The 24,700-nt window shown below is 46.3% G+C and overlaps 1 protein-coding gene across 1 annotated transcript in view; it reads left to right on the top strand.

Annotated features, from left to right (window-relative positions):
• Nucleotides 1-24,198, top strand: part of LOC123995073 (afadin-like) — a 125,473-nt gene extending 101,275 nt beyond the window's left edge. Inside the window, 13 exon segments of the mRNA XM_046298374.1 lie at nucleotides 4,310-4,375; nucleotides 4,523-4,596; nucleotides 5,772-5,890; nucleotides 6,480-6,680; nucleotides 9,462-9,553; nucleotides 10,131-10,319; nucleotides 10,482-10,859; nucleotides 10,862-11,028; nucleotides 11,129-11,642; nucleotides 14,816-14,950; nucleotides 16,804-17,101; nucleotides 22,115-22,199; nucleotides 22,389-24,198. Coding sequence (XP_046154330.1) covers nucleotides 4,310-4,375; nucleotides 4,523-4,596; nucleotides 5,772-5,890; nucleotides 6,480-6,680; nucleotides 9,462-9,553; nucleotides 10,131-10,319; nucleotides 10,482-10,859; nucleotides 10,862-11,028; nucleotides 11,129-11,642; nucleotides 14,816-14,950; nucleotides 16,804-17,101; nucleotides 22,115-22,199; nucleotides 22,389-22,545 — 2,475 coding nt within the window. The 3' untranslated portion in view covers nucleotides 22,546-24,198.
• The last annotated feature ends 502 nt before the right edge of the window (nucleotides 24,199-24,700 follow it).

Genomic DNA, 24,700 nt, shown 5'->3' with positions numbered 1-24,700 from the left:
AAGGCCTTAATCGAGAACAGAGGTGGAATCCAATCAAATTTTATTTGTCACATACACATGGTGAGCAGATGTTAATGTGAGTGCAGCGAAATGCTTGTGCTTCTAGTTCCGACAATGCAGTAATAACCAACGAGTAGTCTTAACCTAACAATTTCACAACAATTACCTTCTACACACAAGTGTGAAGGAATAAATAAGAATATGTACATAAAAAATATATATGAATGAGTGATGGTACAGAACGGCACAGGCAAGATGCAGTGGATGGTATAGAGTACAGAATATACATATGAGATGAGTAATGTAGGGCATGTAAACATGTAAAAGTGGCATTGTTTCATGGGGAAATGCAGTGGGGTCAAAAGTATTACATTTAAAATTTAACATTTAAGTCATTTAGCAGACGCTCTTATCCAGAGCGACTTACAAATTGGATTCAGACACACGCGTACACACATTCCCAGGTTTGTTTGTCCCCTGTGGCAGTAACTTCTGACTGGCACCCTGGTTCTCGCACTAAACCCAGTCTCCTGTCCCCATCCAAATGTGAGCTGCAGTAAGATTTTCCTCTTGTAGGACAATAAACATGAAATCTGTATCAGCCTGGCAGAGGGCCAGTAGTCCTGACCTGTGTAAGGGGACCCCCTCTTGTGTTTGAGTGGGACCATTGTGTCCCCCGGGAGGACGGGTGGCCCTCTGGAATGTCCCCCTCCTGGCTCAGGTGACATCCCTCTAGGAGGAGTCCATGCCACAGCTCCAGTGTCTGCACTGTTCATAATCAAACACACACACACCTACGCCAGATTAGCGACTTCCACCACAGTGCCAGACTGAACTGAAGACTGAACAGATTGGCGTATTTACTCTATCTGAAGGTATCTCTTTTATTGCAGGGGTGTCGAACTCTTTCCATGGAGGGCCTAGTGTTTGCTGGTTTTTGTTTTTTTCCTTTCAATTAAGACCTAGACAACAGTTGGGGTAATGGGTAGTGGAGGGCTGGGTGGGTGCTTTTGATGGTCTAAAGAGCCAGGCTTTCTAAGGCGAATTCTGTTTCTGCGTTTCCTCACCGCTACTGTGGCTGAATACTGTGCTAGGCTTCCTTAACCACGGTCATCTCTGCCCACAATCCCATGCTATTATCTCTGTTAGGAGGTCACTAGGGCCCACCACACATCCTTTATGTTGACCAGCGTCGAGGTGTTACTGCGCAGACTCTAATGTCGAGGGTCTTGTTGTGAGTCACTACATTTGAATAGGGGAGGAAGTAATAAGGTAGTGTGGAACTGGTGCTGTGGAAGAGCAGGACCCCCTGGCAGGCTGTGCTGTGTGGCGGTGGCTATCTGCTGCAGCTAGAGGAATGTGTTGTTGAACATGGAGGAGAGCAGTGCTGTGATCGCCCTCCCTGGTCTGGCTGTTGTCTCTCTGGTACTGGTTCCCTTGAATTGAATGAAGGAGTTAATGTTTTACTTCAGAGACTAACATTGTTCTCAACAACACACACGCCAAGTTCTCTCAGTCAAGCTCATTTGATATCTGTTGCGTAGGTTCCTTCAGACAAGCGTGTTGTTGAGTTGTTACACAAAGTTCGTAAGGCGCAATAGTTTTCGGTGGGGTTCTCGGGTTAGAGCACTGCCTGTATCTATTATCTAGCCTGCTGTGTTTGTACAGGTGAAAGCTCTTTTTTTTGCAATTGTCTGGTATTATTGGGCCATAGATCCATGTGAACAGGGCTCTCGTGTTATTTTGAGATGATATTACATTGAACAAGACCGTACTGTTCCAGGCAGCTCAATGTGATCTCCACTGGATATACCCCCAATATTACAGCTGGCTCTGGCTCTGTAGACGCGCCAATTTAATTCCACAAAATTATGCAAATTAACCTATAGGCCAATAAGCTTGAACAGTCAAATGTATTTACATCGACTGGTATTTCTATCAAGGAATAGGCTAAAAAGCATTATTACGCAATGGGATCTTTTTGTTATTCACTGGACAATTGTCCGATGGCAATTTTATTTATCAGCTTTAAAAAATAAAACAATTATGGACAAAAGCTGGCTATTACCGGCTAACTGAAATCTTGCCCGTCTGGGCATGCCATATTGGGTGGGTAGATACCTTTTTGAGAGCTCAGCCATGGAAAAATACCTTTTTCATCATGGTAGATACATTTTTAGTCCACTCTCATAAAACACTGACTCTCAGGACTTCTTCCACACTACAGTCGTGGCCAAAAGTGTTGAGAATGACACAAATGTACATTTTCAAAGTCTGCTGCCTCAGTTTGTATGATGGAAATTTGCATATATTCCGGAGTGTTATGAAGAGTGATCAGATGAATTGCAATTAATTACAAAGTCCCTCTTTGCCATGCAAATGAACTGAATCCCCCAAAAACATTTCCACTGCATTTTAGCCCTGCCACAAAAGGACCAGCTGACATGTCATTGATTCTTTTGTTAACACGGGTGTGAGTGATGATGAGGACAAGGCTGGAGATCACTCTGTCATGCTGATTGAGTTTGAATAACAGACTGGAAGCTTCAAAAGGAGGGTAGTGCTTGGAATCATTGTTCTTCCTCTGTCAACCATGGTTATCTGCAAGGAAACACGTGCCATCATCATTGCTTTGCACAAAAAGGGCTTCACAGGCAAGGATATTGCACCTAAATCAACCATTTATCGGATCGTCAAGAACTTCAAGGAGAGGGGTTGAATTGTTGTGAAGAAGGCTTCAGGGCGCCCAAGAAAGTCCAGCAAGCGGCAGGACCGTCTCCTAAAGTTGATTCAGCTGCGGGATCGGGGCACCATCAGTACAGAGCTTGCTCAGGAATGGCAGCAGGCAGGTGTGAGTGCATCTGCACGCACAGTGAGGCGAAAACTTTTGGAGGATGGCCTGGTGTCAAGAAGGGCAGCTATGAAGCCACTTCTCTCCAGGAAAAACATTCAGGGACAGACTGATATTCTGCAAAAGGTACAGGGATTGGACTGCTGAGGACTGGGGTAAAGTAATTTTCTCTGAATCCCCTTTCCGATTGTTTGGGGCATCCAGAAACAAGCTTCTCCGGAGAAGACTATGTGAGCGCTACCATCAGTAAAGCATCCTGAGACCATTCATGTGTGGGGTTGCTTCTCAGCCAAGGGAGTGTGCTCACTCACAATTTTGCCTAAGAACACAGCCATGAATAAAGAATGGTACCAACACATCCTCCGAGGGCAACTTCTCCCAACCATCCAGGAACAGTTTGGTGACAAACAATGCCCTTTCCATCATGATGGAGCACCTCGCCATAAAGCAGAAGTGATAACTAAGTGGCTCGGGGAACAAAGCATCGATATTTTGGGTCCATGGCCAGGAAACTCCCCAGACCATAATTCCATTGAGAACTTGTGGTCAACCCTCAAGAGGCGGGTGGGCAAACAAATTCTGACAAACTCCAAGCATTGATTATGCAAGAATGGGCTGCCATCAGTCAGGGTGTGGCCCAAAAGTTAATTGTCAACATGCCAGGACTGATTGCAGAGGTCTTGAAAATGAAGGGTCAACACTGAAAATATTGACTCTTTGCATCAACTTCATGTAATTGTCAATAAAAGCATTTGACACTTATGAAATGCTTGCAATTGTACTTCACTATTCCATAGTAACATCTGACTAAAATATCTAAAGACACTGAAGCAGCAAACGTTGGAAATTAATATTTGTGTCATTCTCAACTTTTGGCCACGACTGTATTCTAGGATTATTTTTCAATTGGATGCTAGTGAAATGATTTAAGTGAACCTGTTGTAACTGGTATGAAGTGATTTATTTTAGTTTGGGCAGAGGTATTCGTGGGATCCCCTTGTCGTTTTCCTGTGTTTTAAATGTGGCGACGCTGAAAGGGAACCTGAACTGGTTGAAGGGGCTAGTCAGAACAGCAGATGGTATGGCTCATGTCAAGCCACCTTTTGGCCTCGTCTCATGTAGCCTCATTATTAGTACCATGTTTGTTTTTGTCGATTTTAATATCAATTGTCCTGCTCAGGGTCTCTAGTCTCCAGATTAATAGTTTAATTTAGTTGGCAGTTCACTGCAGACCGATGCCTCCACATAGTGCTACAGTAGCTGTGTGATTTATTGAGGAATTGTGCTGCTACGTTAACACTAAATGGTCTCTGTTTAGTGTAAACAATGTTCTACCAGGTCAGCTGATCAGCATCTGCTCCACAGTAACGTTCGTTACAACAGACCACTATGGGCCACGTGTTCAGACTGTCTGGCTTGTATAAAGTGATGTGTTCCCTTCTGTCTGTCTTTCTCAAGGGTGCTGGACAGGACAAGCTCGGGATCTACATCAAGTCTGTTGTGAAGGGAGGTGCGGCTGAAGTGGTGAGGGTTTTAGATCATGCAGACTCCATACAGAATGACCTCATCTAGATTGACTCACAATGTTGCTATAATATGACTTCTCTCTCCTTCCCTCTCCCTCCTCTGTGTGTGTCTGTGTGCGTGTTACATTTGTTTTTGTGTGTTTAGGACGGTCGTCTGGCTGCAGGGGACCAGCTGCTGAGTGTGGACGGCCGCAGCCTGGTGGGCCTCTCCCAGGAGAGGTAATGCCTCAAACTTCCCTGACCCGCCTCGCCCCGGGTCACTCCCCAACACAACACCAATTGGACCTTGTGTACAGAACAACCTGGGTTTAGGAGTGAAGCAGGACACGTAATGTCCTGCTGTTGTTATCCATATAAAGCGCTGAAGCGTGGAGAAACCAAGATGAAACCGATAGGATACATCAAGGCCAATTTGATACAAAGAACTCTTTCAGTAGCAGCAGTCACACCATAGAAGGAAATTAGCTCAATCGCGTAGAACAAGCAGAGACTATCTACAGTGCACTGACTTACAATGACCTCCACTATGTTTATGTTGGGTCTCGTAGTAATGAATAGCTTATCCTTGGTTCACACCTCTCTGATTAGTTAGAGCGTTGGGTTAGTGCTTTTTGAAAGGTCGCTAGTTCGAATCACCGAGCTGACAAGGGGAAAACTCTGTCTGTGCCCTTGAGCAAGGCACTTAAACCCTAATTGCTTGGTAAAGGCTGACCCTGACCGGTACCCCACTCTCTGAGGGTGTCTCAGGAGAGTTGGGATATGCAATAAAAGCTCAATTCAATTTCACACATGAGTGTGACACATACTTGTACATCGGATAAATATAAGCACCCACCATAGAAACAATACCCTTTCAGACAAACACACACAAACCTTTTGGACATTTTCTTTTGGTTTCCAAATGCCAAAACATTTGAGGCTCAGTGCTCAATCTATAACATTGTTGTCTATTCTCATAGGGGGGAAAAATGGGACTTTTAAAATCGAATTGCCATGTTGATTTAAAAGCACACGGCTCATTACATTTTTATATCTGCTTGTAAACTGACGACAGAATCTGGTCCAAGTCTTGGATTTATTGATTGCTTTGAGAAGTAAGTTTGTGTGTGTGTGTCTGCCGATGATTAACCACAAGGCTTGAGCACCAAACAGACAGTCGAAAACTGTTGGGAAATGAACTTCTTCTAAATAACTATTGCGTATGGAGAATGCCATTCCTGATACAGTACTGTTAACTCCCGGTCTGCCAATGGACAAGGGAAGTCTCATAAACACCAGTCCTTGGTACTGCCATGATGAAAAACTAGGACGTTGGCATATTTGCTTTGTTCTGTTGCATTCAATCATCTTCCCAGTCCAATGAATTCTGAATCCCCATTATTATCTCTTCTCAGGGCTGCAGAGTTGATGACGAGGACAGGCTCTGTGGTGACACTGGAAGTGGCCAAACAGGGTGCTATTTACCACGGCCTGGCCACACTCCTCAACCAGCCTTCTCCTATGATGCCCAGAGGTAAGGGTCTACTAGGACAACGGGGGCACTGCTGTTAACTATGGTCCATAGGGCGCAGGTAAAAAAGTAATTCATAGGCGGCCATTTCGGATGCAGACAATGTCCCTCCTTGTTGTCCCCAGTAACGGTCTATAGTCAGAGGAAAGCCGAGGTTTGACTAAGTAGATAATGAGGGTTTGTGGGCTCCAGATTCCATGAAATGTCAGAAGCAAAAGTCTACTTTGTTTTGTTTTCAACATTCAGCCTCTAGACTTCTGTGGTATTGGAGCGAGACGGTTGTAGTTTATGGGGCGTTGGCTGGCTGGTAGTGTTTGTACTGAGACTGTGACTGATAGTTAACCATGTCCATTGTAAATGTACTGTCTGCTATGGTTGGCTCATTAAGGGGCGGCGGGTAGACAAATTGGGCCAGTAACCGAAAGGTTGCTGGAATCTAAATCGAATCCCGAGCTGACAAGGTAAAAATCTGTCGTTCTGCCCCTTAACAAGGCAGTTAACCCACTGTTCCTAGGCCGTCATTGTTAATAAGAATGTTCTTAACTGTCTTGCCTCGTTAAATAAAAAATGATTTTCCTCCTTTTCCTCTCAGCGTTACAAGGAGGGCGTGATAAGAACGGTAAACTGAGACCAAAGAGTGAAGGCTTTGAACTGTACAACAACTCAGTCCAGAACGGCTCTCCAGAGAGCCCCCAGGGTGACTGGCAGGCCTACCCAGAACCAAAGAAGTTGAGCGGGGAGGAGAGACTACTGAAGAACCGGGCCGACCACCGCTCCAGCCCCAACGTGGCCAGTGAGTAGATGGGCGATTCCAGCATTATGGACATTAGATTTACATGCAAAATTAAGGTGTCCATTCTGTCTCACAAAATAGAATTGTAACTTTTGTTGTGTGAGTATAGCACCCATTGGAGGGAGTGCATACCCCAAACACTGGACTTGTTAATATTGACCTGTTGTATGTTTTTCTTTGTGTTATTTCTATTTTGTGGTTTGGAGAAGAAGAAAAAATATAGAATATATATATAATCACGTGTTGGAGAAATTAAGCAAATAAGAAGTATTATGGATGTTACTTGAAATGGCATTTTGGGGAGACTGAACATATTAGCAAAAGTCTTAGTTTGTTTTAGGTCAAATCATGGATTGCCATTTTGAAGGAAAGGCTTGGCTGAACACAAAAACAATAAAATGAATATTGTCATTTCTGTTATTACTTTAGAGAGGAAAAGCAACCCTTGTGGATGTTACACCCTCCGTTGTGGACATTAAGAGTCTGAAATAGACATTCAAATCTACAAGATTTCTTGATCCGACTCTATCATAACGTGTTGTCATTTGGAACGTTTTTAAAATGTCCGCAGAAGGCATAGTACAGGGGTGTCCAACTCTTCTTTTTCTTCCCCGGGGCGCAACGAGGTCCGGAGGGCCGCACTGAAAATTGGTTGTAATTTCCTTGTCGTCAATATTTGCAATGCATAGCCCTCTGTCAATCATTTCTGGAATTGTGGATGCTCCCTGGCTGTTTTGTGATTATTTGCGAGCTGGACAGTCAAGAAACTGTATGTATATGTAGGTCCATTGTCAATCCTAAAGAGTTTCCATTAGGTTTAGTCATTTTAAAGTATATTGAGTTTGTTTCAATGAAATGTTTTACATTTTTACTCAAACCACCCGCGGGCTGGATATGACTCCCTAGCGGGCCGGATCCGTATGTTTGACACCCCTGGCATAGTACTTTAGGATTGAGTAATTACAGGTAGCCTTATACAAGGCCAGACACCACACCATATCAGGTCATTTTCTATCTTTATATACAGCACCAGTCAAAAGTGTGGACACCTACTCATTCAAGGTTTCTTTATTTGACTTTTTCTACATTGTGGAGTAATAGTGAAGACATTACAACTAGGAAATGACACATGGAAGTGTGCCTTGAATTCTAAATAAAGCAGACTGTGTCACCAGCAAAGCACCATCACACCACCACCTCCATGCTTCACGGTGGAAACTACACATGCGTTCACCTACTCTGCGTCTCACAAAGATACGGCGGTTGGAACCAAAAATCTCAAACTTGGACACATCAGACCAAAGGAGAGATTTCCACTTGTCTAATGTTCATTGCTCATGTTTCTTGGCCCAAGCAAGTCTCTTTTAATTGTATTTATTTTTACCAAATAGGACCATCTTCTGTATACTACCCTGTCACAACACAACTGGTTGTCTCAAATGCATTAAGGACAGAAATTCTACATATTCACTTTTAACAAGGCACACCTGTTAATTGAAATGCATTCCAGGTGACTACCACATGAAGCTGGTTGAGAGAATGCCAAGTGTGCAAAGCGGTCATCAAGGCAAATGGCTACTTTGAAGAATCTAAAATATATTTGTATTTGTTTTACACTTTTTTTGGTTACTACATGATTCCATATGTGTTGTTTTAATAGTTTTGATGTCTTCACTTCTATTCTACAATGTAGAAAATAGTCAAATTAAAGAAAAACCCTGGAATGAGTAGGTGTGACCCAACTTTTGACTGGTACTGGATATTGACTTTTCTGGACACTGGATTAAGTTAGTGTATTTTGGGGGGTTTCATTGGAAGAAGACACTACTGCCATGTGTGAGAAATGCATTTCAGCATACATTTTCCAAAATAATCTTAGCTAGAACACATTTTCAAGATATCACCAATTGCTTCAGTAAAGGTCTGAATTACGTCCCAGATATATACGTCGATGTGATTCGTCGATGTCCATCACATCCATATCTGTTATGGATGTTACGGATATCATAACACTGGAAAAGGATACTGATAATGAAAAGCGAAGCCAATTATAAACCATATAAAACCTTGATGAAAGTTAGCTTTACAGAGAATGTTTCAAAAGGATCTTTTTGGATGTTACATTGCCTGTCCCAGTCAGCCACTCTCTTTACAGGACTGTAGAACACGCAAATAAAACTCAAGGCACTTAAATTTGTCTGTCTTGCTTCATTAATATCTTGTCATAGCTAACACTGGGGGACAGCTGTGAGTGGAAAAAATAAGCTCTGTGAGCCCTTTCTAAAAACCATGAAATATGATTGACTGGAAAGTATTAATTGAAACTTGGCCACCTTCTCTGTAGTCATAAAAATGCATGCAATTTCCTACTTAAACTTTTCAAATAAACTCCAACACATGGACCTTTTGTGCTGGGTTGGAACAAAAACCTCCAAACCCCATAGCGCTCCAGGGCAAGAGATGGCGAATGGCAGGTTGGCATTTATTGTCATGAATCTTTCCCTGGAGGCAGCTCTGTAGAGTGGTCACTAGCTAGCACAGCCACAAAGTCATAATCTCATTTTTAAACCTAACCTTAATAACCCTAATGCCTAACCTTATATTAAGACCAAAAAGCAAATGGCCCATCTAGCGGAAATCACTAAGTTCTGCCTCCACGGCAAGATTCATGACAATAAATGACAACTTGCTGGTGAAGGGTGATCACTGGAGTAGTGTACGTGTGTGTGACCACTGAGTTAGTGTCTGCTCAGCTCTGACTACCTGGTGTTTTTCCTCCAGACCAGAGTCAGAGTCCAGGAGGAAATACCGTCTACCCAGGAGGACCTGGGACAAAGATCACCTCCGTCTCCACGGGCAACCTGTGTGCTGATGTGAGTAACCACAGCAACACCACCAGTCAGAGGAATATCGCCGTAACATATCTCCCTGAGGAAGGTCTACTCTCTCTGTTACGAGACCAGACCACACCAAGACATTACCAGTCACACAACTGGACATGTCACACAAGAGTAGGACAGGACTGTGATCCGGCACAAGACGATACATTAATGCAGCGTTCCCTGTGTTCGATCTGTTCTTCTCAGCTCTCACAATCAAAACAATAACCAAGATTACTAAGAGTCATTATCGGTGGTAAAATCACAACGTTCCAGCGTAACTGAAAATAGCTTTATCTATTGTTCCCCCTGTAATAAATCCTCATCAGCTCTCCAACCACTATCACCGATGAGCTCCCCAGCTGTGGTGTTCGTGTGCTGCCTCTCCAACATTCTTATCCTGTCAACAAACAATGGTCTCCCTGAGCACAGGACCCCACCGCCATCTGCTACCGTTAATAACACTGATGCCGGAAATTTGCACCGTGGCCACGAGCGTTTGGTCTAGTTTATCCGACGTCTCTTAGCCAACCGTAGTGCGTGTTCTAATCGTAGTCCCCTTTTTCTATAGGACGAGCCCTCTCCACCTCATCCCGAGGCCTACCCAATCCCCACTCAGACCTACCCCAGGGAATACTTCACCATCCCAGCCTCCAAGTCTACAGACCGGATGGGCCCGGCCGCGGGGCAGTTATACACTGACGACAGGGGCCCTCCTGGCTCCATGGAAGACCACCACAACAGCAGCATCGCCATACAGGTGGGCACACAGGCAAAGGAATCGTCATCATAATATGACATACTATACCTGCATGTTGCTAATTTATACATGTACTAGGTGTATACAGTGGTGTACAAGTGCTGTGCTGCTCTTGCACTGTGTTAATGTTTGTGTATGTGATTGCTGTGTCTGTCCTCTCAGCGGATGGGCCACTCTCAGGAGGAGCTGTGTGACCTCCCAGGGGGCTACCCTCCAGCCCCCCTGCGTCCTGAGGACCTGGTCCACCTGCAGCAGCAGCAGAGAGACGCTGACTACCAGCGGGGCAGTGGGGAACACTGGGTCAACCACCACCAGGTCTCCTCCTCCGTGGAGTCCTCCACCTCCAGCCAGGAACACCTCAACTACTCCTCTAACAAGACCCAGAGCAACCACAAGAGTGGCCCAGGACGCTGGAAGACCCCTGGCCCCATCGCCCCGCACCCAGGCCCCGTGGCTCAGGCCACACGCACAGACCTCCCACCCCCTCCACCGCCCCCTGTACACTACCAGGACTTTGATTCCCAGCCCGACCTGCCCCTACCCCCCCCCCTCCCTCTGCCTCCCAGCAACAGGCAGCAGCCGCCGACCGCAAGAAGCGCGAGGAGCAGCAGCGCTGGTATGAGAAGGAGAAGGCCCGGTTAGAGGAGGAGAGGGAGAGGAAGAGGAGGGAACAGGAGAGGAAGCTGGGACAGGTCCGTAACCCATCCATGTCTGTAGCCCACAACAACAACCAACATGGGGGCACACTCCCCCCTCCCACACAGCACTATCAGATGCCCCCTCCCCAGTCCCCCATGCCAATGCAGCAGGTGCCCTTGCCCTACTTCCCCCCCCAGGCCCAACAGCAGGCCCAGCAGCAGCAGCCCCCCCAGGCCTGAGAAACTGTCCACTCTGCCCAGAGCGACAACTCTGCCCCCTCAGGGTAACCCAATGGACACAGTGATCAGAGAGCTGCTCCCCCAGCAGCAGCCCCGCACCATCGAGCGCCGGGATCTGCAGTATATCACCATCAGCAAGGCGGCGCTGTCCTCCAGCGACAGCCTGTCCCCAGACCCCTGGAAGAGGGACGCCCGGGAGAAGCTGGAGAAGCAACAGCAGCTGCACATCGTAGACCTGCTGGACAGGGAGATCCAGGACCTGCAGGCCAAGCCGGAGCGTACGGCCGAAGAGAGCGACCGGCTCAGGAAGCTGATGCTGGAGTGGCAGTTCCAGAAGAGACTGCAGGAGTCCAAGCAGAGTGATGAGGAAGATGAGGAGGATGACGACGAGGACGTGGACTCCATGATGATCATGCAGCGGCTGGAGGCGGAGAAGAGAGCAAGGGTGAGCTGCCCTGGAGAGCAGGGGTCTAGTGTAGCACACTGGAGAACATGGAGAAGGTACGCTGTGCTATAGAGAATCATACAGCACATCAGGGAGGTAAGGTGTATGGAGGAAGACTCGTGGCCCAAGATGTTCAGTGCTGAGATTATTAGATTCACAGACTCATCATTGATTACAGTAGACCCATGTATAAATTACTTGAGCGCTATGAACATTTTGAGCCACTTGACTCACAGGGCATGACATTTCTCATGCCAAGGAAGGGCCAGCCATGGGCCAAGCAGGGCAGTGGGAAGATAGGAAATGGAACTGGTCTTAAAGGAATACTTCAGAATTTTGGCAAAAAGTCCTTTATCTACTTCTCCAGAGTCAGATGAACTTGTGGTCTCTGTGTGCAGTTTGAAGGGAGTTGCTAACAAGTGTTAGCTCAATGGATAACAATTTCTAACTGGCGTTAGTGAAATTGCCTACTGGCGTTAACGCAATGACAGGAAGTCTATGGTTACTGTCAGCATGCTAGTAGATACCATAGATATCCAATTATTGTGCTAATGCTAGTTAGCATTAGCCTGCGAAACTGCCTCAAAACTTCCATCATACTGGATGCAGATCACAGAAACAGTATGCATGAGTTCATCCGACAAAGAAAGGGCTTCATTTCCATTATCCTAAAGTATCCCTTCAATGGGTACAGAGTAGGATATGGAATTCCCCTGAGGAACTCTCATTAAGTAGCTAGCTACAATGAATGTTTTGCGGTGTGCACCTGCAACATGCTTATGCTCATTGCTTTGCCACATGCTAAGCTGAGCTGCTGTTATCAACTGGCTGCAAGAGAGGGAGGGGCAGGATGCCGAACACACAACAAACCTACATGGAAAAGTAGAAATTGTTTTCGTTTTGATTTTTTTTATTTATTATTGCCATTTGTAAATTATTATATCTCCTGGTCTAACAGGATGGCCATCAGAAAGTGTTACATTCGGCAAGAAGACAGTCTGACTTGAATCGAGTAAAACGTCATCTAACGAGGGTTAATGTCCCTGGTCTCCTCAGACAACAGCACAGACGAACATAAACATGCGAGGCCCCTCTAGTATATTACTCCTCATTAGTAACTGTTACAACAGTACTGTCTCTGTCTAGTGAGACTCCAGGAAGTTTCCTTAAGTAGTGATCAACATTCTTCTGAGTCCCTGCCATCCAGGCTCTGGCATCTCAGGAGGGGGGGGGGGGGGGGGGGGGGGGGCGCTCCATGCGAGGAATCGGACGGAGCGAAGTGGAGCGTTATCGGTCTGAGGGGAAGTGGGCCGTACATTCACCGCTGGCTGTAATCAGCCCCATACTGGGGAGGAATGTTCCTGGCACCACATCACTGCTGCCTCTAAAACCCCTAGCAATGTTTTCACCTTCTTCCTCCTCTTTTTAAAAATCTCTATTTACTCTCTTTATCCCACGTTCCTATCCTCTTTTTTCTCTCTTTGATTTCCTCTTCTTCCGCAGCAGACTGCTGTCCCAGCAATCTCTGTTCTAGACTTGGTACGTTCTATCTTTACGCATTCTCCCTACTTTCTCCTTTCTTACTTGTCTTGGGCTCCACCTGTGTTTCCTCTCCTTCATTCTCTGCCCTCCCTCATCAGGCCTGGGGGCCGGCTGCTGTGCTCGTGGGGTGGGTTTGGGAAGTTGGAGGTGCCACTCTTGGCTCTAGAGTAGCCACGGGGAAGTCTTCCAGCGGTTCTCATTGGCTGTTGGGGACCCTGTCGATCTGTGGAACAGTGATCCAACTTGGTCTCTATGAGAGCCCAAGGCCACACAGCCACACTAATTATTTTGGTCAGGGCTCATTTAAAGACGATATCAAATAATAATGCCTCATAAAGATACATCATCATCATTGATTAAAACAATTCCCAGAAAGAAAAAGAAAATCGGTAGGACACACTAATCTCACCTATAAATTGTTTTATCTAAAACTAACTGGGGCATGGTTAAATAAAGTATTTGTTCCAGGGAGGCTCAGTACCATGCAGCTGTTGTTTCAGAGCAGGGAGCTGCCTGGCCTGCTGCAGTGGGGGTCTGTCTGCATGGTGGAAGACCCTCCCCAGCAGCGGTCACCTGCATGTGGGGGCGGGGCGTAACCATCATTGCACCATGTGGGTGTCAGTCCACTTCATTCCAGTCATCCAGCTCTGTGTGTGAACAACGCTCGTGCTCAGCCTGAATGCTGTAGCATCTCTCCTCCTCCTCCTCTCTCATTGGGGAAGTTGCACAGTGTTTTCTTCTGTCCGTCTGTAGTCATGTTTCATCTGGTGATTGTTGACTTCCAGTCTGTTGTTTGGTCATCATGACATCAGTGAAAACAAAGTGGACACTCCTCTGCCCAGCCATGCCGTTGTTGTTTGTTATTGCTGCACGTTGTCATTCATTCTGCATGTCCAGCTGTCGCCATGTGCCTGTCTGCAGTGCACACTGCTTCTCTCAACACAGACGACCTATCCTGTGGCAGAGTGGAAATGCCCCTCCTCCCCCCACTAGATGTTTAACTAAGCATACAGAGCATTCCCCCACAATATCTAGACCTAGACGTTTTCAACACAACGGGACCTTGTCTGGAAACCCGATGCCCCTGACAGGGGGCCAATCTGCTGAAAGAGCCTGTGTATAGACGTGTGTAGGTGCAGACCTTAGGGCTTTACCGTTGAGATGTGACGGACTGAGGAAACACGGGCTGACTGGATTAACGTGAACTCAAGGTAGGACAGTGTGACGAGGGCATCGGTAGGTTTGCTTCAGTTGGAGATCTGAGGATAGTTTTTGTTACTAAGTTGTACTTTCACCTTTTCACCTTAGAGAGCAGGGCCTCGAATAACACTCATGTAGAACACATTTGGGTCTACTATATGAAACTGTTCGATTTACCAAAATGTATTCCACTCTACAACAGATGAATCTCCAAGCACACCTTTTAGGAGATCATAGACTGTAGGACGACTCCCCGGGCCGTGTACGGTGCTGAATGGTGTGTGTGTGTGTGTGTGTGTGTGTGTGTGTGTGTGTGTGTGTGTGTGTGTGTGTGTGTGTGTGTGTGTGTGTGTGTGTGTGTGTGTGTGTGTGTGTGTGTGTGTGTGTGTGTGTGTGTGTGTGTGTGTGTGTGTGTGTGTGTGTGTGTGTAGTTGCAGGATGAGGAGCGGCGGCGGAAGCAGCAGCTGGAGGAGATCCGTAAGCGCGAGGCGGAGGACCGGGCCAAGCAGGAGGAGGAGAGACACTGGAGAGAGGAGGAGAGGGCCAGACGAGAGGTCGATGAGAAGGTACACCTCCCTGACGGGACCCATTGGACCGTGTACACTACACAGTCCTCTCAGCAGTTAGCTAACACACAGCTGGTTAGACTGGTTCTGACAAAATATGATACATTTCTACGAAAGTGATTTCTGTCCAGTCAGACTGTAATTAGATTATTGTTTAATATTTTATATGAATCTGATAGATCTCAATGGAATCCCGATGCAGCTGTTTCATTGTTTTTTTGTAAAAACAATTTTGAGGCTAATTAAGTTTTGTAAAGGATTGATGTCATTGCCAGCAGAGCAGATTAAAGCAGAAAGCCACAGCCAAATCGGAAGCAGAGGACATCAGAGTAACAGAGTGTAAACCCAGTAAGAGACTAAGCTGCACTGTAATTAAAGTATTACCCCGTGGGGATCTGCCCAGCTAATTGTAGTTTACCTCATGAAAAAGGAGTTGTGCCTAAACAGAACAGCCCACCAGCATAAGAGAACAATTATACAGTGTAAAGTAAAGACCGATCTGTGGGGACCACTTCCCTTCAGGGGGTGTAGAGGGGCAACTGAGGCGGCGGCCATTTTTTATAATCAGCTAACATTACCAGCTTTTTCAAGGTTTCTACTGTTCCTGGTCACTCTCTCCACAGAGCTGTAAGTGATCCTGTATGAAGAATTGTGAACACGCCCCTCTACAATGAACCAATCAGAGAACTGTGGAGGGGACTGTCTGGCTGGGTTTTTAGGACTCCAGTCGAGTAGTGATGGAGGTAGTATTCAGTGTTCTGTGTACAGGAGAAGTAGTATTGGGTCAGAGAGCCCACAGCCAGACAGAATGCTCACTTATCTTAATGATGCCTGGTGGTGTTTGGTCTGTCAGGGGCCAAGTGTGGTTTTGGAGCACTGAGTGTTTCCTGTCCTCAGTCCCAGTTAGTTATGGGGACGTTGAATCACCAGTGGTCTGAGAGCATCAGCATCCAGTCATCTGACCTTGTGTGACAATGTTACAACATCCCAGCGCCATTTTGTTTTCACTGTGTGACCATTGATTTAGTTGTTTTCCTGTGAGTCATCCTCAGACCACTGGTAATCTAAAGCTCTGTAATCATGACAACGATGTCCTAACGGCATGTTCTCCAGATGGTCCCCTTCCTCTGTGTTATGTAATGTTATGAATGGATGCATGTAACCCTCCTACCCCCAAAAAGCATGGGAGTCACTTGTTGTCTATGTCTGGTTGTTTATGGAATCCTACGTTTGTTGGAAGCCATTTGTCATTTCATCAGGCACTGCTTTGGAACTGCTGTTGGAATGCCCCACCCTCGCTGTGGCCATACCAGAGTACAACACATCACCATCCTCTCATCGACGTCATATACCTACCCACCATACCACACACTAACCCAGGGGATCCATGTACAGAAACCAGAGCCAACCAATCTGTTACTAGCTGGTCCCTTTTCCAGAGCTAAAACCATAGAACCCCTCTAAAAGTCCTTGAGTTCAAGCCTATCAAATCACTTGCCTGTAGTCTAACCCAAACCGCTTCAAACTGCCCCAAGCTGTCAGAAAAGTACCTGTTATCTCACCGATGGCGGTTCTCAACACAGCGTGTAGAGGAGATGAAAAACAGCACATGAAGTACCCAGAACACAACACACAGAGTAGCCTCCCCCGCACATTACACACACACAACACACAGAGTAGCCTCCCCCGCACATTACACACAGACATACACAGACACATAGTGAACAGATAAGGAAGTGGCGGACTTCTCTGGCTGTCTTGTGGCCATGGGATCCTCCCTCCAGCAGAATGTGTCAGTCCAAGACAGTCAGCCATGCCTTGGCCACACTAACAGGCTCTTCCCATTCCCTTAGAGGAGGCAGGAGGAGGAGTACTACACACGTCTGGAGGAAGGGCGGCGCCGGCAGCACGAGGAGGCCGAGCGCAAGCTGCTGACCCCTGACGAGCCTGGTCTGTACAGACCTCCCCTCCCCAGGGACTACCAGCCTCAGCCCCTCCCTCCCACTGCATCCCCCGCAACCACTGCCACTAACGCTCCACCACCCCCTCAGAGAAACGCATCCTACCTCAAAACCCAGGTCGTCTCCCCTGACGCCTTGTACACTGCCAAGTTTGTCTCGTACAATGATGAGGAGGAGGAGGACGCTGCAGGTCAGGTTAAGCTCTCCGCCACCAGAAAGTCCTATGGTGACCTCCCGCCCGCGCACAAGCCGCAGCCGCCTGCGCGCAAGCCCCGCCCTCTGTCTGATGGGATCTTTCTGTCCAGCTCATTCCAGCCGCCGGCTGTCAATGCCAACAGTACTGCAGGGCAGCCCCCTCCCCCTCCCATCAAACCCAGCCTCAGCTTCATCCCGACAGGCAACTCTAAAGGTAGACACGGAGAGGAGAGAGGACACGCCCTCCCATACGCCTCCCTCTCCAGATCTCTCATTCATTCATGTTTTTTTTATTTTTGTGTTCCTGTTTTTTTCAGTAGAGTCATTCTGGCTTCCTTTTCCCTTCTCCCTTCCTCTCTGTCTCTCGACAATCCAGTAGATCTGTATTGTAGTTGCCAATCAACTTGTACTTTGTTATTTCTCCAGCCATCTCCCATCAGTTTGTTATAGGTTGTTGGAAATTCCACTCCTCCACTAGCAAATCAGATTCCGTTTTGTTTGTTTTTCCCGATCCTTCTGTCAAATGTCCTGTCCTCACCCGTTCCTCCACCTCCAATCATTCTTCTAGCAAGTAAAAGCAATCGATAAACCAACCCGTGATTCGCCGTGATCACACTCCAGATATCCAATCATAGTACTGTTGGTGTTGCCGCCCCTCGCCCACCCATGTGTTTGGTTTTGCTGTGGTGGTGACTTGCCGCCTGCCTGCCTGCCTGCCCAGCCGCGGGCCCCACAGCTGCTTGGGGGTGGGATTGGCATTAAGGAACACTGAGCCACTGGCTTCTTATCTATCACATTGTCTCTGTGATGGGACCTGAGAGGAGCAACTCTCCTCAGGTTCACTTGGCAAAGGGGAAAAGATCTGTTGAGTGAGCCATTGCATTTGTCTGTGGCTGTTTAAAGGTCTGTCAGGGCTCCAAACCAATCAATCACTCATTAGATTACTGAGCGGTAGTACTACTTCACTATAATCTAGTTATATGGTTTAAATCTGTGGCACAATGTATTCTGTTTGAAAGCCTTTAGTGACCCCTACTGGCAGAAGTGTCAACTTTCAGTTATTGTCTTTATTGCTGGAACCTGGCAAAAGTTCTTTCAAGATAAACTTTGCTTGACATTTTAGGGATAGTCTGCATTTTTGGTCAACAAACCACAATAATTTAAGTCTCTTGGTGAGAAGGGCATTCAAAAGTCTATTAGTATTATCATACTCTAAATACAATATTTTCAGTTTTTCATTGTGAGCCATAACATAGTCTACTGTAGTTTGAGGAACTAATAAGATATTTCGTAAGTAGAAATGCTGTTAGTAACTAATGATATCCACCATTGACAATCACAGGATTATGCCTTTCTATTTACGAGACCATGTTTATAAGTGTTCTTAAAGAAAATGTGAACGCAAGCCCTCCGATGTGAACACTTTAAACAGCTATGGACAAAAGATGGCAGTAATGCAACACAGTCTTAGTCAAGAGGCTCAGTGAATGTCACCCTGCATGTCACCTGCACACAGCACCAGTGCCCCTGCCCTACCCAGTATGGATGATGTGTGGTGGGCCTGTTGTTAATGTGTTGCATTCCTCACTCAAATTGAGGGACCAATCACTAACCTTGCTATAATCTCACATCAACAAAACCTGCAACCCTCCCCCGCTGAATCCTAGCTTCATTCCAATCGGCCTGATGAGATCCATTGCTATTTACTGTCTCTGCTGCTTTGCTCTCCTCCTTTCAACACTCATGTATTCTGTTCACTCCTCTTTTTGGCTGCTATGACTGTTCCTAATTCTGCCCTGTCTCGGTCTCTCTATCTCTCTGTCTGTGCCGCGTTTCTGTCTTGTCTGTCTGTGCTGCGTCTGTCTGTCTGCCGCGCCGTGTCTCTGTCTGTCTCTGTGCCATGTCTCTATCTCTGTCTGCCGTGCCTCTGTCTGCCTGCCGTGCCTCTGTCTGTCTGCCTGCCGTGCCTCTGTCTGCCTGCCGTGCCTCTGTCTGCCTGCCGTGCCTCTGTCTGCCTGCCGTGCCTCTGTCTGTCTGCCGTGCCTCTGTCTGTCTGTCTGTGCCGTGTGTCTGTCTGCCTGCCAGTGCCATGTCTCTCGGTCTGTGTACCGTCTCTCTGTCTGTGTACCATGTCTCTGTCTGCCAGTCATGTCTCTGTCTGTGTGCCATGCCTCTTGTCTGTCTGTGTGCCATGTCTGTCTCTGTGCCATGTCTCTCTGTCTGCCTGCCATGTCTCTGTCTGTCTGCCGTGCCTCTGTCTGTCTGCCGTGCCTCTGTCTGTCTGCCGTGCCTCTGTCTGCCGTGCCTCTGTCTGTCTGCCGTGCCTCTGTCTGTCTGCCGTGCCTCTGTCTGTCTGCCGTGCCTCTGTCTGTCTGCCGTGCCTCTGTCTGTCTGCCGTGCCTCTGTCTGTCTGCCGTGCCTCTGTCTGTCTGCCGTGCCTCTGTCTGTCTGCCGTGCCTCTGTCTGTCTGCCGTGCCTCTGTCTGTCTGCCGTGCCTCTGTCTGTCTGCCGTGCCTCTGTCTGTCTGCCGTGCCTCTGTCTGTCTGCCGTGCCTCTGTCTGTCTGCCTGTGCCGTCTGTCTGTCTGCCTGTGCCGTCTGTCTGTCTGCCTGTGCCGTCTGTCTGTCTGCCTGTGCCGTGTGTCTGTCTGCCTGTGCCGTGTGTCTGTCTGCCTGTGCCGTGTGTCTGTCTGCCTGTGCCGTGTGTCTGTCTGCCTGTGCCGTGTGTCTGTCTGCCTGCCAGTGCCATGTCTCTCGGTCTGTGTACCATGCCTCTGTCTGCCAGTCATGTCTCTGTCTGTCTGCGTGCCATGTCTCTGTCTGTCTGCCTGCCATGTCTCTGTCTGTCTGCCTGCCATGTCTCTGTCTGTCTGCCTGCCATGTCTCTGTCTGTCTGCGTGCCATGTCTCTGTCTGCGTGCCATGTCTCTGTCTGCGTGCCATGTCTCTGTCTGCGTGCCATGTCTCTGTCTGCCAGCCATGTCTCTGTCTGTCTGCCAGCCATGTCTCTGTCTGTCTGCCAGCCATGTCTCTGTCTGTCTGCCAGCCATGTCTCTGTCTGTCTGCCAGCCATGTCTCTGTCTGTCTGCCAGCCATGTCTCTGTCTGTCTGCCAGCCATGTCTCTGTCTGTCTGTGTGCCATGTCTCTGTCTGCCAGCCATGTCTCTGTCTGCGTGCCATGTCTCTGTCTGTCTGTGTGACATGCCTCTTGTCTGTCTGTGTGACATGCCTCTTGTCTGTCTGTGTGCCATGTCTCTGTCTGCCAGCCATGTCTCTGTCTGTCTGCCAGCCATGTCTCTGTCTGTCTGCCAGCCATGTCTCTGTCTGTCTGCCAGCCATGTCTCTGTCTGTCTGCCAGCCATGTCTCTGTCTGTCTGCCAGCCATGTCTCTGTCTGTCTGCCAGCCATGTCTCTGTCTGTCTGCCAGCCATGTCTCTGTCTGTGTGCCATGTCTCTGTCTGCCTGCCATGTCTCTGTCTGTCTGTGTGCCATGTCTCTGTCTGCCAGCCATGTCTCTGGCTGTCCCGTCAGTCTGTCTGTGTGTCAATGACATTGTCTAATGCTGCTGCTTCCCTCCGAGGCCATGCCGTGGTTCAGGTAACCGGTTTCCACTTGAACCACTGGCTCCCTCTGTTTACCACAATCCACTGGCAGCATCAAGGTGAAGGGCAACCCAGCTCTCTGATAGATAAGATATCTAAATGTTTTGAGACTGCTCAGATTCCACCTCCTGCTCCACTTTATCGTAAAAGAATATCAGCAAAATCTAACTGAATTGTTGGAGTTAGGGGGTATTTGTACTCGCCTTTTTTGAATGAAAGGAACACATTATCTATGGCTCTAGAAAGACCTTTGGTTGACTTACATTACATCTGATGCCAAAGTACTGTTCTGTATAAGCTTACATTTGGCTTACTAAAAGAATGAAATCCACAAACCATCAGAGGCCCTTTCTTTAGTGTTTGTTATTGGAGGGTTCATAAGGTGTTGTTTTAGCTCAGGGGACAGACCTTGGATAAGTACTAACTTATCAACTAGTCTGTAGACTGAGAGCCGGTTCTGCACCAGAAGAACTTGACCATGCCAGTGGAGTCCTGCCTCGGTTCACACAAGTCAATGTGTTTGTGTCTGCCCTGTTATCCCCAGTTTCATTCCATTTAAAACAAAATCAACATGCATTTGGATTCTGGTTGTGCTTCCACACACACACATACACACACACACACACACACACAACCACACACACACATTTGTTGGAACACAACCAGTCAGATTCTATTGGTGGGAGTTCTGGGTTAGTGTGAGACGCCAGCCCGCCGCTGGCATGGCCCTGACAGACACACGGACACGTGAGCCTACTGATTAATGCCTACTGTGGGTCAGAGGTAGAGGTCACCTGTGGGTCAGTGATGTTCGGTTAGAATTAAGAAATCCAGTTCGGACATCAAATCGGTCCTCATTCAGGCCCCTGTGGCTTTGATGAGCTCCTACCTATCATCCAGCGGTTTTTAACAGGCTTGATGACCGTTTACTTCGGGTGCTACATGCCTTAATGGTTGACCTCCACCTTTGATCCCACACACTTGTTTCACAGACCCTGCTGCTTCAGGCGTGCCTTGGAATGCACTAACGCTATTCAGTCAGCTAATCTAGTCCCAACGGCTTGTTTTGGTCTGTGGAAAAATCTTGGTTTGTTGTAGAATTTGAAGTTGACTGAGAAGTTGCTGGGTACAGATAAATCAAGTTATAGCCTGGATTGTGACTTGGCAACCATTTACAGTTGACAGTGTTACATCACAATAACTTTACATTGCCGTGCAGTACTCTTCGTGTACTGATGCAAGTAAATTAATCCCAGTGAATAAATTGTTAATAGACAGCGGTTCTATACACATTTTTGTACCCGGCATCTTTTTAAAACACGCTTTGGGTTTACCAGCCAACATGGTACTAAAACTAAATGAATTATTAACGAATGTGCTCTATTTCCCCAATGAATGAATTCATACAGGATTTCATTCATACACTGGAAACACAACCGGGGTTGTAGGATCAGAAGAAGGTTACAAGGACCTGCGAGAGAAATGGACAAAAGGGTGAGGCCTGCCATGCATCTCTCTCTCTCTTCATAAACAGAACATTCAACTGGGTCAGCCTCCTAAAAAGGAAACGCCTGAATGAAGGACCATCAGAAACTTGAGACATTGTCGTGTAGGAATTCTGAGAACTCACAACGTGGTACAGTATATGTTGTAGTCATATTGTGGTTATTCTTCTCGTTGCAGTGGTCAAGAACAGGAAAACACTTTAACTGGAGAAGCGCCAGAGAGTATGACCTTCAAGGAGCGCCAGCGGCTCTTTTCCCAAGGGAAGGAGGTGTCTAACAAAGTCAAGGCCTCACGGAAACTCATGGAGCTGGAAAATGAACTCAATACAAAGTAGTAGACTGGAGCCTTAGCAAGACAGACCGCCAAGCCCCAACTCAGCAACGAGAAAAAGAGCCAGGTTTTGTTTCCCAGTGACTCTCCTTTGTTTTTTTATTTAATAACTGGATCATTACGTACAATTTAAATGTATCATTGCAATAGGTGAGACATTTATTTGCTTAATTTCCCTCTTAAACTGTCAAAGATATATTAAAATAAACCACTGTAAAAACGTTTTAATTATACTAGTAAGACACATCTGAAATCACGTGAAGGGGGGGGGTATATTAAAATAAACCACTGTAAAAACTGTTTTAATTATACTAGTAAGACATCTGAAATCACGTGAAGGGGGGGGATATATTTTTGTTTGTAAAATGATTCTTGGGTTAGGGATGAAAAGTTTTGCTTTATTTAAAAAATACATGTAATAGCTTACTGTAATGTGGAATATTTTATGGTATTTTATGCTCCTTCTGCATTACATATTTTCACACTTAATTTCTCCTTGTTTAAATAAATGCCCAGGCTTTCCATACCAGACTAATCATTTTAGTTAACTTCTTATACGCAGTGGAGGCTGCTGAGGGGAGGACGGCTCATAAATGGCTGGAACTGAGCAAATGGAATGGCATCAAACACATGGGAAACGTGTTTGATATATCAATACTATTCCACTAATTCCGCTCCAGCCATTTCCATGATCCCGTCTTCCCCAATTAAGGTGCCACCAACCTGTGACTCAGTGATTCAAATGGAGTAATGTTGTCCATTCTGGTTTGTGATACACTGTTCTTCATTCCTTAGAATGTGGGTTTAGTTTTGCTCCAGCTATTACTGGAAGATGCTATGTCTTCACTATGACTTCCACATATATAAACTGGTTTACTGGGTCCTACTGGGGGTCCACTTGAGTGCACACACACACACACTGTAAATATCTCTCTCGTTCCAAACAGAACTTATACTTCGTGATAGTAGCAACTCTCTCATTTGGTGTTCATCTTCAGAAATGGACAGTTCAGACTTTATAGAAGTGTGACGTAGGAAATTTAAACAATTAACTCATCTTTTGGTTCTCGCTGTCAATGGGGGTGTTAACAGTTTTTCAATGTTTTCTATTCCCCCCACTTTTTAGTATTGATTTTCTTTGAATTGAATAGTCATTTGCAGAGTTGTGAAATTTGACAAGTTGTAATACATCACCAGTATGAGGGAAATTACTTCACTGTCAGTTCAAATGATAATAAAAATCAAAAGTAGGAACATTGTTTGAACCTTATGTAATGTACTTGCACAGATTTTGTTTATTTAAAATGTTTGAGCCTTTTAAATCTATAAAACATGGAATACATTTGGATCTATAAGGCTACTGTAGGAAACTTATTTGAAGGATTTGGGCAGTATGCTATTTACATGAAGTAAATCTCTCCAGTCTTAAACCCCTACATCTCTTCATTCACAGCTTTTTGATCCATCTTGTGTAAATATTCTTTTCAGGAGAACATGTGCCAGATTTCACTGTTAACTTTAATTGTGCATAAAGTAACGGTGGCAATATCCTGTTTCAGCTTCAAAGACTGTATTCAACTTGGTTTCTCATTTAAATCATTTAAATTGTTTTGCTTGAGTCTTTTGTAAATCATGAATAAATACAGATTTTACAAAATGCTGGAACTTCGTTCAAATTTGTATATAAATATTTCAAATGTGACAGAAATGAATGCAAAAATGTCAAGATTTTACTGAGTTACAGGAATTAAATGTGTTAGGCCCTAATCTATGGATTTCACATGACTGGGAAGACTGATGCACATCTGTTGGTCACAGATACCTTTTAAAAAAGGAAGGCCTGTGGGTCAAAGAACCACCATTTACCTCATGCAGTGCGACACATCTTCACATAGACATGATCAGGCTGTTGAATGTGGCCTGTGGAATGTTTTCAAACTCTTCAATGGCTGTGCAAAATTGCTGGATATTGGTGGAAACGAACACGCTGTAGTACACATCGATCCAGAGCATCCCAAACATGCTCACGTGGGTGACATGTCTGAGTATACAGGCAATGGAAGAACTGGGATAATCTCAGCTACCAGGAATTGTGTACAGACCCTTGCAACATGGGCCTGTGCATTTTCATGCTGAAATGAAGTGATGGTGGGGGATGA

This window comes from Oncorhynchus gorbuscha, linkage group LG14, assembly GCF_021184085.1.
Source record: "Oncorhynchus gorbuscha isolate QuinsamMale2020 ecotype Even-year linkage group LG14, OgorEven_v1.0, whole genome shotgun sequence".
Taxonomy (NCBI): domain Eukaryota; kingdom Metazoa; phylum Chordata; class Actinopteri; order Salmoniformes; family Salmonidae; genus Oncorhynchus; species Oncorhynchus gorbuscha.
The sequence above is the reverse complement of the archived record's forward strand: the minus strand, read 5'-3'. Positions and strand labels throughout refer to the sequence as shown.